The sequence below is a fragment of the Eleutherodactylus coqui genome, chromosome 1, assembly GCF_035609145.1.
Source record: "Eleutherodactylus coqui strain aEleCoq1 chromosome 1, aEleCoq1.hap1, whole genome shotgun sequence".
Classification (NCBI taxonomy): Eukaryota; Metazoa; Chordata; class Amphibia; order Anura; family Eleutherodactylidae; genus Eleutherodactylus; species Eleutherodactylus coqui.
Genome location: NC_089837.1, coordinates 537,551,777 through 537,566,922, shown reverse-complemented (window position 1 = coordinate 537,566,922; position 15,146 = coordinate 537,551,777). Strand labels below are relative to the sequence as shown.

Below are 15,146 nucleotides of genomic sequence, written 5' to 3'. Positions count from 1 at the left end.
CATCTTGCGCTTAGGTCCCGGCGTCTAGCTGCGGCACTGCGGTCTGCTCCAAATGGTGTCATGGCTCCGCACCATGTGGGATGATGTAAGACATACGCCCCAGCGTTGTCAGACTGAAAGATTGGAATGCCTGAGACTATTTTCTGCAGGATTCAAGATTTGCATCTCCTCTTAATTCTATTAAACAGCTTGGAGGGAGCAGAGCAAATCTACAACAGTGAGTAGTCTACCTGGACAAAAACCCCGTTGCCTATGCTTGAGATAAGGTTAAAGGTCTGGAAACTCATGGTATACGCTTGGTATAATGAAATCACCTGTTATTGCAGGAGCGAGCTCCATAGCCAAGGCCTGTTGAGTAGTCCACTGCAACACACAGCTCATAATATATGTTGGATATAATGGCACTCACCTGTTATTACAGGAGGGAGCTTAGTAGCCAAGGCCTGCTGAGTAGTTGCAGGGGAAACTCGGTAGCTAAGGCTGGGGGAAGACTAATCAATGCGGAGCTGGGTGATCTCTGCCAGATGGTCAGAGAACAGTCTCTAACTCCAGCCGGGCCCCTCTAAACCAGCAAATAGGGACCCGTATTTATGAGCACCATGAGGATGTGGCGCTATACCATCAGATGGAATGAAACGCATGTCCAAAGAACGGGAGTTCCTGAGTTGAGCTCAGTAGTTCCGTGCTCACTATATAGGAAAGGGAAAATATTATATAATCTATAAAGATCCAGCGAGTAGAACTAATGCCTGTGATACTGGAGTCATAGGTCCAAGGGCAAAACTTCAAATCCAACAGATGAAGCAGAAAGGAGCAACTTTTGGTAAAGGCTGGAACTGTGGAGTGAAGTGCCTAGCATGGATTTACAAGCGACCACCTTGTTCAAACCCAGGTGAAAGACCCCTTGAAATCATGTGAGACTGCATGTAGTTCCCCAGACATCATCTTAAGCTGGCAAGTGCCGCAACAGAGCCGTACACGTTCAGCGGAGAAGAAGACGGGGCAGGGCCTCCTGGAAGATGGCTGGCGTGATACTTCTTCCCCAGGATGCAAAGTTAAGCTCTTAGCTTTTTTCCCTGAAAGGGTTCTAGTTCCACCAGACCCAATCCGCTATTCTCCGAAAGAATCTGAAGCAGAGAGTTCAGACTGAATACATTGGAGCTGTCATCCAGTTCCCTCAGTAAAACAGTTGTCTTTGGTTTTCTTTCCTCTTGGACCGCTAACTTAACGGTTCTTTTCAGACCATACTTTAAATTTAAAGTCCTTAATCAGTACATTATTGAAGTTTGTCTGAAATTAGCTCGATCAGGTCTACGATTCACGGAGTTAATCAGAGCAACATCATTTGCATGTTGAATTCAAAGGCGCGCACAATGTATTCCCATCCACCCGGCATACCGAAAATATATTAGATTACGGTTAAAATGAGTTCAAAATCATTTAATTCCTGCATGTACTCAGACACCCAAAAGTTCTCGGGGTATTCCTTGATTCCTCTACGGATTACTCCTTTCCCTCACACAAAATGAGGGTATTCTGTCATAGGAGCACTTGTCTGGAGATGGGTTCCACTCTAGGTCCCTCCAGCAGGAAATCCTGTCAACAGAAGACAAAAGTCAAATGGTCCATCCAGATGGGCTAGTGAGTCTGGTTGGGGAGCGCAGGCCACAGATGCGGGACAGCAGGAGTCCTGTCCGGCTTATGTCTGCTCCAAATCCTCCAGCTATATAGAGCTCAGAGCAGTTTGGGAAATGTCGATTCAAGCTGAAGTTATAATTCGTGGAAAACACATAAAAAATGTCTGGCAACACCAGACTCTCCATCGTCAAACGTCTATCAGAAGAATAGTATCCTGCGCGGAGAACTAGATGAAATCCTTATTGGCTAGTCACCGGAAAGGCTCTCAAACATTATTGCAGGTTTTCGGTGTCTAAAGGTTAGATCCAGGGGAATAGTCCCAAAAATGAGACCTACTTGATCTGCCGTCATCTCAATGGGATTATCCCCAGATGGACCTCTTGCATCAAAGACAAATACAAAATGTAGACATTGGTTTCCTTAAATCCAGCAGACAATCCCCTGGCACCAAAGGCATCTTCACAGGAATGGGACATAGATTTGGCGCATCCTTTTTCCCCCTACTTTTAAATTCTTGGAATCTGCAAAAAATCCACAACTGCCAGACCAGGGTTGTATTCATTGCCCAGCAGGGCCAAAAAGGCCGGGTTCCTGTCATTGTCCTTTCTAGGCTCCGATTCCGCTGACCTCAGGCAGGGCCTTCTGGCTTGTGGTCCAGTGGTCTGCCAGGAGATCCTCTGCATGAAGCTTGACAGCCTGGCTACTGAGCAGCAGAGATTAAGGGACCAAAGACTGTTCTCCGAAGTAATACTCACTTTTCTTAAGCGTCAAAAGAACTCTACCTCCAATATATACTCTAGCGTATAGAGGAAATTCTGCAACTGAGGCGGAGCAGATGGTCCAGATCTCAGCAGCCCAGACCTTACAAGTTCTGGGATCTTAGTTTAGTGTTAGGCAGCCTCTGCAAACCTCTTTGAGACCCATACATTCGGTATCGCTGCAAAACCTATTCATCAGAGTGACCTTACTGGTAATTATTACAACTAGTGGACTGATTAGTGAAATACTGGAATGATCCTGTAGTGCGTCCTACATAAGTGCTGGACGAAAGAATAGTTGTGAGACTAGATCTACCTCTTTCCCTAAAGCGGTGGCAGTGTTCCACATAGAACAGGGAGTAATTCTGCCCTCCTTCTGTCTGGTTTTAATGGTAAAGAACAGCGCCCGCACAGCTTGATGTCAGACGGGCAGTCCTGACCTATTTACAGGTCACAAAAAATAAATCCGATAACTTATTCCTTCAATGCCAGCGTCCGAATAAGGGAAAACCATCATCAATTCAGAAAGCAGGTAAAGCCAGAGATCTGCTCTCCCCTGAGGAGTTAGGAGCTCATGCTACAAGAGCTTGTGCTTCCTCATGGGTCGAAGCTGGTGAAGCCCTACTGAGTAGACTGTAAAGCTGCAACGTGGTGTAGCATCTACACATGTTCTAAGCATTATCCCTTGGATCTCCATTCTGGTAGGGAATTGGCCTTTGGGTGGAAGGCCCTCCAGGCAGTGCAACCCCCCATAGGGCTCGGTGATTTGGTATACCTCCATGTGTGCTGTCAGGATGGACTCATGGAAAAGGAATTATCGGTAAGAAAATAATTCTTGTATTTCTTTATTCGGCTGATATATGATAGTGGTCTTCATTGGGGACCCTTTGCTATAGATTTCCCTAATTAGTATCTGCAGATCGGTTTTCTACCCCAGACGACCTGTCTAAATACATAAATATCCTTGGCTCCTCCATCTGAGGAAGGAGCTCACATATCCATCACTGTGTGCCTCCACAGATGGTGCTGGGAGGAGAAACCCACCAGAGAGATGTCCCCATCCTTCGTATTTCCAGGACCGTCCAGAGGAAGATGTCCCGGAGAACCAGCAGGTAGATGGTGCTGAGGTCTTACCAGAATCTGACCATAAAATGATGGAACCAAAGAGCATGTTACATCCTTCTTCTCTGTTTAGGGTGATAATTTGATGGAGATTAAGGTTGAGGTTAAAGATGAAGCAGAAGAGCCGGATATAAGGGCTGATCAGCAGTGTAAGGAGGGGAGACGGTCATTGGGGTCACCTAGATGCTCCCATCATCTGTTCACCACATGCTTATATCTATTACATTACTGCGTGTCTCTACAGATGGACTTATGGAAAGAAACCCACCAGAGAGATGTCCCAGCTGTCTGTATTCCCAGGGCTGTCCAGAGGAAGATGTCCTGGAGACCCAGCAGGTAGATGGTGCTGAGCCCTGTAGTACGGCTATGTGTGTGTGGGGGGGGGGGGGGGGAGCTCTTTGGTTCCACAGTCATAGACTTTGGCAGTCTCTTGGGTGATTTGTTAGACTTTCCGTCTCTCCACCATATTGTACTTAATTGTTCCATATGACACATCAGGGTGAAGATGTGACGGATATTAAAGTGGAACTGGAAGAAGAGAGGATGAGGGGCGATCACCTGTGGAAGAGTGAAGTGGAGGAGGACGTTCCCACAGGTAGGTAATAGTGAGCTGGGAGGCTCCTCATGGGCGGGCTCACGTGACCCTAATTTGGTTGTGCAATACATGCGCAGTGCACGCACACATAATTTGCGGTGAGGGGAGTGAATGATAGTTCACTGATTTTCATTGATCCATTCATACTTGGATATATTCATTGTGTATAATGCACGAGTAAAAAAGAACATGGCATGTGCTATATGCCGCATGTTACATGCGATAGAGCTCCCTATAGTTCTCTATGGGTGCGTATGCAAACGCTGTAAATACGCCATTACATTGTATATCTGTGGCGTTTTACACATAACAGGAGTTATGGTGCGTGAGAGTCACCGTCATGAGCGAGCATTCGTGATACAGAGCCCCTCAGACCAGTACAATGCTGCAATGTTTACCATACGGCCCTGTGAGCCCGGCCTAATGTTCGGTTGCTCATTGGCGCTCCATTCTAGTAACAGGCAGTGATACATTGTATTATCTGCAGGAGCCGGGAATGTATAGAATCCTCTCCCGGCTCTTCTTTGGATCATTATATTAGTTTCTGGGCTGAGCAGTGGTGATGAACAGCGGGGCAAACAGCCGGAACATGAGTGGCACAGTTTAGTGGGGTATTCCCCCGCTGACACGTTATTGGTTTATCCATCAAGCTGTGGTTGGCACTACCCAACTGAATGCAGGGGCCAAGCGGACAGGGTTATGCTTCTCCTGGACTCCAGTAGAAGTCCATATAAAACCTGCGCTCCTATTCCTGGAAACAGCCGCTGTGAAAAGTCAATTCTGCAATAAACGAAGTTTAGGAATGTAGTGTTTAACCCCATTAGGACAACCGAATGACTCCAAATTAAATGTCCTGAATAGAGATGAGCGAGCACACTGGTCCGAAATTAATGCTCGTTCGAGCATTAGGGTGTTCGAGATGCTCGTTACTCGGGACGAACACCACGCGGTACTCGAGTCAATTCCATTTCCTTCCCCGCATGTTTAGCGCCATTTTCTGGCCAATAGACATGCAGGGAAGGCATTACAACTTCCTCCTGTGACGTTCCAGCCCTATCCCACCCCCCTGCAGTGAGTGGCTGGGGAGATCAGGTGACTGCCGAGTATATAAAGTGGGCCCGTCTGTGGCTCGTCCCAGACGCACGCTGGCAGAGATTAGGGATAGTGCTGCTGCTTATTCAGGGATAGTGTTAATGTAGGATCCTGTGTGCAAGAACCCCAATGGGCCTTCTTAGGGCCACATCTGACCGTGTGCATAACTGTTGTACCCATCTAGCCCTGTGCAGAGCCTTTCAGTTATACCGTTCTCAGTCTGCAGTCAATTAGACAGAGGTCTCACCGTAAAACAGAAATCTAGTATTTTCTAGGCTACTTGTTCTGCCAAGTAGCCTAGGAAAGATGGACAAGTGGGTGGACACAAGACAATTTATTAATACTAATGAACAAAGTTCCCTAAAAGCAGGTGATCTGCTGTAAATGTCTACAGGTGAAATCCATCCAGCAAGTGATTAGACATAAACACACTTTACAGTACAAAGGGCTTACGGGGCCATACTACAACATGCCAACTGCATCCGTTAGGAGCCGTCCTTAACACTTTCCAATCCAATTTGTATTTTGGTTTTCCTAGGGGGGCTTACTCTTTTTCTGCTGTTAAACAATGGCGCTATCTGCTGGCTGAAGCCAGTACTGCATGAGGTGACAGGTTGGATAGGCTCCCACAGCAGAGAGGCTGGCAATATACAGTAAGAGAACCCCGACGGACGTCTTCCAACATCAGAGCTGTACAGCCTTAAATCATAATGTCTTTAGACACCAGACAGTGGATTGGAAAGGGTTAAACACGTCTGCCCGGAGTTAATCTATTCACTGCAGAAGCCGCAGTGCAGAGCAGACGGGTTTCATGGAGAGATTGTCTTCTCCCCCGGTCCAAGATGCTTCTGCTCTATTACAATCCGTGTCCTATGTTATACACTATAACGGCTCAGTCATCGGCCATCTGCTCCCAGCTTTGCATCAATGATGTTCTCAAACTCTGAAATTGGCCATAAAGTGATAAGGTCTAGTGAGACAAGGTCTACCTCCTAGACAATAGATATATATATGGCGGCTCCTACAAGGACAGACTGGTGTTATAACAAACATCAAAGCCATTCTCTTACTTACACAGGATAAACATGTAGAACAGGTCTGGGGTCAGTTCCTTAGATACGGGTGTTAGCGCAAATTCGCTATTCGATATACTGTGCGTTTCCAAATTAAATAATATGTGTACAGGCCTGGAGAGCCTTTCAAAGACCACACGGACTACATCATGTGTCCCAAAAGAATCTCCCTTTATTAAGCGCGCGTAAAACTTAAATAAGTTTCAACACAGGAAGTGAAGTAATTTAGGAATACAGTTACAGTAGTTAGCGAGCCTATTGGTCGTTCTCAGAGGGAGGTATTTGTGAGGTAGCTTGTGATGTCATCCATCTGGGAGGAACTTCAGTGAGCACGCTCAGTTCATTCTTGAATTTGGTCTCATGAGGAGAACATCCTGTTTCTCCTCTCTGCTGTCCAAGACAAAGCACTCCTAGATAGGTTTGGCCAGTTAGAACTGGTTTAACCAGTATTTGGGACAATAGGCACTGCTCCTTAAATTCTTGTGGAGGTGGGGGGGGGGGGTGATGTTTCTTCCCCCAGAGGTTTAAACCATTATAGACAAAATACAGTATATTCACAGTTGACAAAAATACAGAAAATACATATAGGATATCTCCCACACGGGGCCTAGTTGATATATTAAAGCCTGTTCAGATATATATATATAATAAATATATATACATAAATATAATATATATGGCATCAAGGATAATGGCTACAAAATAGCCATAAAAAAGATCTCCATTACACTGCTGCAAAGTATTTCAGTTGTACCGTTCTCAGTCTGCAGTGCATTACGCAGAGTTTAGGGACAGAGCTGCTGAGATAGGGAAAGTGTTAGAGTAGGATCCTGTCTACAAGAACCCCAACGATCCTTCTTAGGGCTCCTCCTCACCGTGTGCATTATACTTGTGGCTGGCTGGGAGCAGTAGTAAACCAATTTTTTTATTTTTTTTACCCATCTAGCCCTGTGCAGAGCCTTTCAGTTATACCGTTCTCTGTCTGCAGTGCATTAGACAGCGGTCTCACTGCTAAACAGTACTGTAATATTACCGGGGCCACTGCAAAGTATTTCAGCTCAGCCGCTGTGCAGAGCGTCTCACAATACCCTTTCCTTGGTGGGATTGAGATCGCCGCAGTTATCAGCACTATCCACTGGCTTTAGATTCTTCTGCCACTCCACACAGCCTCTATTATCTACAAGTCTCTGTGTGCGGTGAATTAGCCACAGTTGTCAGCGCTGTACAGTGGAGTAATTTATTTGAGCCCTGCTCTATTCTCAATCCGCCATGATGAGGAGTAGGGGTAAGGGTCGAGGACGCGGACGTCTAAGCGAGCGTGTGGGCACAGGCCGAGTTCCTAGTCCAGGTGAATCACAGCCGGCTGCTGCGGGATTAGGAGAGAGGCAAGTTTCTGGGGTCCCCAGCTTCATAACCCGATTTATGGGCCCGCGTGGTAGACCTTTATTACAAACAGAGCAGTGTGAGCAGGTCCTGTCGTGGATGGCAGAAAACGCATCCAGCAATGTATCGACCACCCAGTCTTCTACACAGTCCACTACTCCCGGCCTAGGGACTGCAACTCTGAATCCTCTGGTTGCTGCTCCTCCTTCCTTACAGCCTCCACATTCCATGAAAATGACATATTCTGAGCAGGCAGACTCCCAGGAACTGTTCTCGGGTCCCTGCCATGAGTGGGAAAAAATGGTTCCTCTCTCACATGAGGAGTTTGTCGTGACCGATGCCCAACCTTTGGAAAGTTCTCGGAGTCCGGGTGATGAGGCTGGGGACTTCCGGCAACTGTCTCAAGAGCTTTCAGTGGGTGAGGAGGATGATGATGATGAGACACAGTTGCCTGTCAGTGAGGTAATAGTAAGGGCAGTAAGTCCGAGGGAGGAGCGCACAGAGGATTCGGAGGAAGAGCAGCTGGACGATGAGGTGACTGACCCCACCTGGTTTGCTAAGCCTACTGAGGACAGGTCTTCAGAGGGGGAGATAAGTGCAGCAGCAGGACAGGTTGGAAGAGGCAGTGGAGTGTCCAGGGGTAGAGACAGGGCCTGAGCGAATAATCCACCAACTGTTTCCCAAAGCACCACCTCGCGGCAAGCCTCCGTGCAGAGGGCTAGGTGTTGAAAGGTGTGGATGTTTTTCAGTGAGAGCGCGGACGACCGACGAACAGTGCTGTGCAACCTGTGCCGCACCAAGATCAGCTGGGGAGCCACCACTATCAGCCTCACCACCACCAGCATGCACAGGCATATGATGGCCAAGCACCCCACAAGGTGGGACGAAGGCCATTCACCACCTGTGGGTCACATCACTACCTCTTCCCCTGTGCCCCAACCCCCCTCTCAGGACACAGGCACGAGCGCCTCCCGGCCTGCACCAACACCCTCACCTCCACTGTCCTCCACCCCATCCAGCAATGTCTCCCAGCGCAACGTTCAGCTGTCGCTAACAGAAGCGTTGGAGCGAAAGCGGAAATACGCTACCACGCACCCGCATGCACAAGCTTTAAACTTGCACATTGCCAAATTAATTAGCCTGGAGATACTGCTGTACAGGCTTGTGGAAATGGAGGCTTTCAAAAACATGATGGCGGCGGCGGTCCCACGCTACTGGGTCCCCAGTCGCCACTATTTTTCCTGGTGTGCCGTCCGAGCCCTTCACCAGCACTTCTCCCGCAACATAAATCGTGCACTCACCAACGCGGTTACTGGGAAGGTCCACTGAACCACGGACACGTGGACAAGCACAGGCGGGCAGGGCCACTATATCTCCCTGAGGGCACATTGGGTGAACTTGGTGGAGGCTGAGACCAAGTCAGAGCCTGGGACCGCTCACATCCTACCCACACCCAGAATAACGGGTCCTGCCTCGGTGCTGGTATCTGCGGCGTTTTATGCGACCTCCTCCAAACCCCCCTTCCCCATCTCCTCCACGTCGTCAGCAAGCTGTGCTGAAACTAATCAGCTTAGGTGACACGAGGCACACGGCCCCCGAACTGTTGCAGGGTCTGACAGAGCAGACTGACCTCTGGCTTTCGCCGCTGAGCCTCCAACCGGGCATGGGTGTGTGTGACAACAGCCGTAACCTTGTGGCAGCTCGGCAGCCCGGCAGCCTCACAACCGTGCCATGCCTGACCAACGTCTTCAATCTGGTGGTTCAGCAGTTTCTGAAAAACTACCCCCATATGTCTGTCCTGCTTGGCAAGGTGCGCCACGTCTGCGCACATTTCTGCAAGTCCACCACGGACGCTGCCACCCTGAGGACCCTGCAACATCGGTTTCAGCTGCCAGAGCACCGCCTGCTGTGCGATGTGCCCACACGTTGCTGCACCAGTTGGCCAGGCTGTACGAGCAGCGTAGAGCAATAGTGGAATATCAGCTGTAACGTGGGTGGCGCAGTGGTAGCGATGTGGCCATCATTAGCGTTACCATCCCCCTACTTTGCCTGCTGAGAGGTTTGCTGCTAAGCATAAAGGCCGACGCTTTGCGGTTGGAACAGGAGACGGGGGATGACAGTTATGTTGCTTAATAGCCAGACCACCCTCATGTCTATATCTCAGCGTGTTTTGGAGGGAGAGGAGGAGGAGGAGGAGGGGGAAGAAACAGCTGGCCACACTGCAGAGGGCAACCATGCTGCTTGCCTCTCATCTGTTCAGCGTGTCTAAGCTGAAGAGGAGGATCCTGAAAGTGATCCTCCTAGGGAGAACAGCGATGTGTTGCGTACTGGGACCCTGGCACACATGGCTGACTTCATGTTAGGCTGTTTTTCCTGTGACCCTCACGTTAGACGCATTCTGGCCAACACAGATTACTGGGTGTGCACTCTTCTCGAGCCACGGTATAAGGAGAACCTTTCCACACTCATTCCCGAAGAGAAAAGGGGTACAAGAGTGATGCAATACCTCAAGGCCCTGGTGGAAAAAGTGATGCTAAAGTTCCCATCTGACAGCGCTAGTGGCAGAAGACGCAGTTAAGAGGGCGAACTAGCAGGGGAGGCGCAGGGATCAGGCAGCATGTCCAGGGCAGGCAAGGGAACACTCTCCTAGGCCTTTGCTAGTTTTATGGCTATCCAGCAAGACTGTGTCACCACTCCCCAGTCAAAGCTGAGTCGGAGGGAGCAATGTAAAAATGGTGAGAGAGTACATAGCCGATCGTACCGCTGACCTCCGTGATGCCTCTGCTCCATACAATTATTGGGTGTCAAAGCTGGACACGTGGCACGAACTTGCGCTGTGCGCCCTGGAGGTGCTAGCCTGCCCTGCTGCTAGCGTCTTGTCAGAGAGGGTGTTTAGTGCAGCTGGGGGAATCATCACGGATAAGCGTACCCGCCTGTAAACTGCCAGTGCCGACAGGCTTACACTCATAAAAATGAACAAAGGCTGGATTTCCCCAGACTTCTCTTCTCCACCGGCGGAAAGAAGCGGAACCTAATGATTCTTTTTGCTGAAACAGCAGAAAAATGCACTCCCTATCACCACAAAAAAGGGGGAATTAGCTTTGTCAATCACTCTAGGACATTATTACTCCTCCTCCTACTCCTTTTCCTAAAACAGCATGTCATCACGGGGAACTGCCAATTTTTCTGCGGTCCAAAAGGCTCTCTCTAAAAGTTTTTTTACAATTTTTCAAAGTTTCAAAAGTTTTTATACTTTGACTGAAACCAATTTTTTTCGGAGGGCTGCCTCCAGGCTCTGTTACAAATTACGCAACAGCGAGCCGTATTTCTTAAAAATGCTTATGGGTTTCACCTTCCCGCGCGGTTGAGCAATTTTTCAGGGGTACACTTGTACTCTTGGTACACCAATTTTTCAGGTGCTCGCCTATACTGTTATCTAACTAATTTTTCCAGCCTTCGCCTTCACTCTCAGTAACCATATTTTTTCAGGTGTTCGGCTATACTTTTGCTACATAAATGTTACTGGTGTCTGCCTATACACTTGCTATTAAAAGGATTGACGGGTTCGCCTATACTGTGGGTGCACAAAGGTTTCCCATAGCGGTGTTTAGCTGCTTGACACATACAAAGATGGAAGTGTGTGGGGACTCATGGATTTCCCATAGCTTTGTAACTCACGGCACCTTTGGTCACACAAGGTGGAGGCTGGGACTGATCCTGACCCAGGGCCTGCTCACGTACTTCCCACACAGAGTATTGCGGGTCTTACCTCAGTCATGGTTTCTAGGCCTTATTATGCCACCTCCTCCTCCTGCTTGGGGTCTGGGGATCAGCAATGAGCAACATGTATTTGATCTCTTGTTACCACAGTTATCTGAGATAGTAGTTTGGCCCATACAAAAGGTGTGTTACTGCATTAATGAGACATTCACAGCTGTACTACCATCCGAGTCCGCTTGAGGTCCACGATTACTGAGGGTGTGAGCAGAAGCCAAGGTCCTGTGGGGGAAGAATCAACTGCGCCAGATTTAGCCTGGGGAACTTCTTTGTGGTTCATCAAGTCCTTGGAGCGATGAAAGCAACCGTTACTGATTTAATGAGACGGTCACAGCTGTACTAGCATCCAAGTCCGCTTTATGCCCACGATTACTGAGGGTGCGAGCCGAGGCTGGGCGCTCTGATTTCTTTATGTGTAATACCGTCTTTGAGTTTCATGGGCTCGCCTATGCTGTGGGTGCACAAAGGCTTTCCCATTGCATTGTTCAGCTATCTGACACATAGAGAGAATGAATTGGGCAGAAATGTGGGCCGAGGCAGAGGTCCTTGGCAGGGTGAAACTCTGCCATGTTTGGGCACTCTCTTTTCTTCCTGCTTAATACTGTCCCTGGGTTCCAGGGGCTCGCCTATACTGTGGCTTCCCCATTGCGTTGTTCAGCTATCTGACACATGGAGAGAATGAATTGGGCAGAAATGTGGGCCGAGGCAGAGGTCCTTGGCAGGGTGAAACTCTGCCATGTTTGGGCACTCTGATTTCTTCATGTGTAATACTGTCTTTGAGTTTCATGGGTTCACCTATGCTGTGGGTGCACAAAGATTTTCCATTGCGGTGTTTTACCTATCTTGCACAAATACACTGACTAACTTGGGTAGGGTGCAGAGTGCAGAAGGCTTTTCCATTGCGGTGTTCAGCTGTCTGACACCTACACAGAATGAATTGCGTGGGGACACATGGATTTCCCATTGCTATGTAACTCGCGGCACCTTGGGTCACACAAGGTGGAGACTGTGAACGAGCCTGACCCTGGGCCCGCTCACGTGCTTCCCACACAGAGTATTGCGGGTCCCACCTCGGTCATGGTTTCTCGGCCTAATTATGCCACCTCCTCCTCCTGTTTGGGGTTCGGGGATCAGCGTAACCACAGTTATCCGAGATTCTGGATTGGAGCGTTCACAGGAAGCGTTAGTGATTTTATGAGACTTTCACTGGTTCACTCTATACCTGTGGTTGCTACTTTTGAGACACCTCCTGCTTCAAACCAATCTTTGGTGTCAGTATGCGCTGCTGCATTGTGGAGATGGGTAGAAGTGCTGGCATCTGAGTCCCCTTTACGCCCACATTTGTGGCTCCTGACATTTTATGACGGAGGTGGCACGGGATTGGAATGATCGAACGTCAATTTCTCAACAGCATTCTGGGCTATCGCCCACCCCTTTCAAAGAGGGTAGCTGCCTGGCCCTGCCAACCCTCTGCAGTGTGTGCCTCCGGTTCCTCCTCATGGCAGACGCACTTATAAATAGACATGAGGGTGGTGTGGCTATGAGGCCAGCGCGTGGCATGAGGGCAGCTGAAGGCTGCGCAGGGACACTTTTGTGTGCGCTATGGACACTGGGTCGTGCGGGAGGGGGGGGGGGGTTGGGCAGCATGTAACCCAGGAGAAGAGGCAGTGGTGTGACCCGCAGACAGTGATTGTCCTTGGTTGCAGGTAGTGTGGTGCTTAGCTAAGGTGTGCCTTGCTAATGAGGGTTTGACCGAAGTAAAAATTGTTGGGGGGTGACCGCCAGGCTCTTGCCCCCATTTTGGCTTAATAGTGGGACCTGGGAGCCTCAGATAAGAAAAGATTTAATAAACTTTCTTTTAACAGTGAAAAAAACAAAACATTAAATTAAAAAAAACGAAACCCATATTGCCATTTTTCTAGAAAAACTTGACCATTATACGCACATATTTGGTATTGCTGCTTTTGTAAAAGTCTGAACTATTCAAATGTCACATTATTTGTACCGCACAGAGAAGGCTGTAGAAAGGAGAAGGCCAGAATAGCAATCTTCTCTCTTTTTTTTTTTTTTTTTTTTAAATGACAAGTCCCAAAAATGTGCATAAAAATTGATCAAAAAGCTGTATGCATCCCAAAATAGTAATAATAAAAACCTTGGCGCACTCTGCAGAAAAACCCTTCACACCCGTCCAGTCATTGAGAAGATAAGGAGTCTCAGAATGCGGCAACGGAAAGCAAAAATAGAAAAACCTAATAAAAAATGTTATAAATCTGGTATCGCCGTAACCCTACTGACCCACAGAACATTATGAATGAACAATGAACGCTGTAAAAACTAAATGCACCAAAAATGGCACAATTTAATTTTTTTTTCTTTTTTTTTTTTGTATTTCTAATGTTTTTCTGTACAATGCATTAAATAGTACAATAAAAAATACAACTTGTCCTGCAAAAATAAGTTATGACTCTTGGAAGGCGGGGGAGGGAAAGAGAAATGAAAAATATCTGGTCCTGAAGGAGTTAAAGCTTGCTGATAGAATTCTGCAGACAGAAGCAAAAATAAAATCGCCTTATGACCCTTTTACATAGATTGTCATTCAGATTCCTACTTTCAGTGTCTTATCGTTAAATGCAGAAGAGAAAACAAGGGGATCTGCTATCTGGGACCTAATTCTTACCAACAGGGAGGGAATGGTTGGGGAAGTAAGGGTGGCTGGGACCTTAGGAGGCAGTGATCATGATATCCTTGGATGTTGGATAACAAGGGGAGGAAGACCTGAGAAGACTCAGACCGCAAGGATGGATTTCAGAAAGGCAGATTTCACTGAACTCAGAAAGAGGAAGAATCCAATGGCCGGATGTTCTTAAGGACAGAAATGTCCAAGAAGGGAAATATTGTGAAATGAGATTCTCAAAGCACAATCGTTACCAATGCCTAAAAGAAGGAAGAATGGATGGATGAACACAGAACTTGTAGACATGTTAAAAACGAAGAAAAATATGTTTATCAAATGGAAAGAGGGGGAATATCTAAAGAGAATATAATGTGGTCTGCAGAAACTGTAGGGGGAAGTGTCAGAATGGAGTAATGAACCAGAGCCAGCATGGGGTTGTAACAAACAAGGCATGCCATACAAATCTAATTTCCTTCTATGACAGAATTACCAACTGGGTTGATCAGGGAAATGCGGTGGATACAGTATATCCTGACCTTAGTAAAGCATTTGAGTGGTCATAAATGGCTGCACATCCAAGTTTAAGAATGTATCAAGTGGGGACCACAAGGCTCTGTCCTGGGCCCAGTGTTGGTCAACATTGTTATATATGATCTGGAGGAGGGAATTGTGGGAAACTGATCAAATATTTCCTACGACACAAAGCTAGGAGGGATAGCCAACACTAGGGAAGAGAGAGGGAGGATTCAAAAAGATCTAGAAAAGCTTGCACAGTGAGCAGCAACTAACAGAATGGTATTTAATATAGATGAGCGAGTATACTCGCTAAAGGCAATTGCTCGAGTGAGCATTGCCTTTAGTGAGTATCTCCCCCGCTCGAGACGGAAGGTTCGGGTGCCGGCAGCGGGCACGGAGCTGCGGGGGAGAGCGGGGCGGAACGGAAGGGAGATCTCTCTCTCTCCCTCTCTCCCCCCCGCTCCCTCCTGCTGACAGCCGCTACTCACCGCTCCCCCGCGCTGGCACCCGAACCTTCT

At 48.0% G+C, this 15,146-nt stretch overlaps 1 protein-coding gene across 2 annotated transcripts in view; it reads left to right on the top strand.

Annotated features, from left to right (window-relative positions):
• Nucleotides 1–15,146, top strand: part of LOC136592274 (zinc finger protein 665-like) — a 77,919-nt gene that overhangs the window by 43,767 nt on the left and 19,006 nt on the right. For both annotated transcript variants that reach the window (XM_066588587.1, XM_066588588.1), the window contains 4 exons: nucleotides 3,417–3,508; nucleotides 3,592–3,667; nucleotides 3,763–3,854; nucleotides 4,017–4,113. In XM_066588587.1, the coding sequence (XP_066444684.1) occupies nucleotides 3,417–3,508; nucleotides 3,592–3,667; nucleotides 3,763–3,854; nucleotides 4,017–4,113 (357 nt within the window). The remainder of the gene's footprint in view (nucleotides 1–3,416; nucleotides 3,509–3,591; nucleotides 3,668–3,762; nucleotides 3,855–4,016; nucleotides 4,114–15,146) is intronic.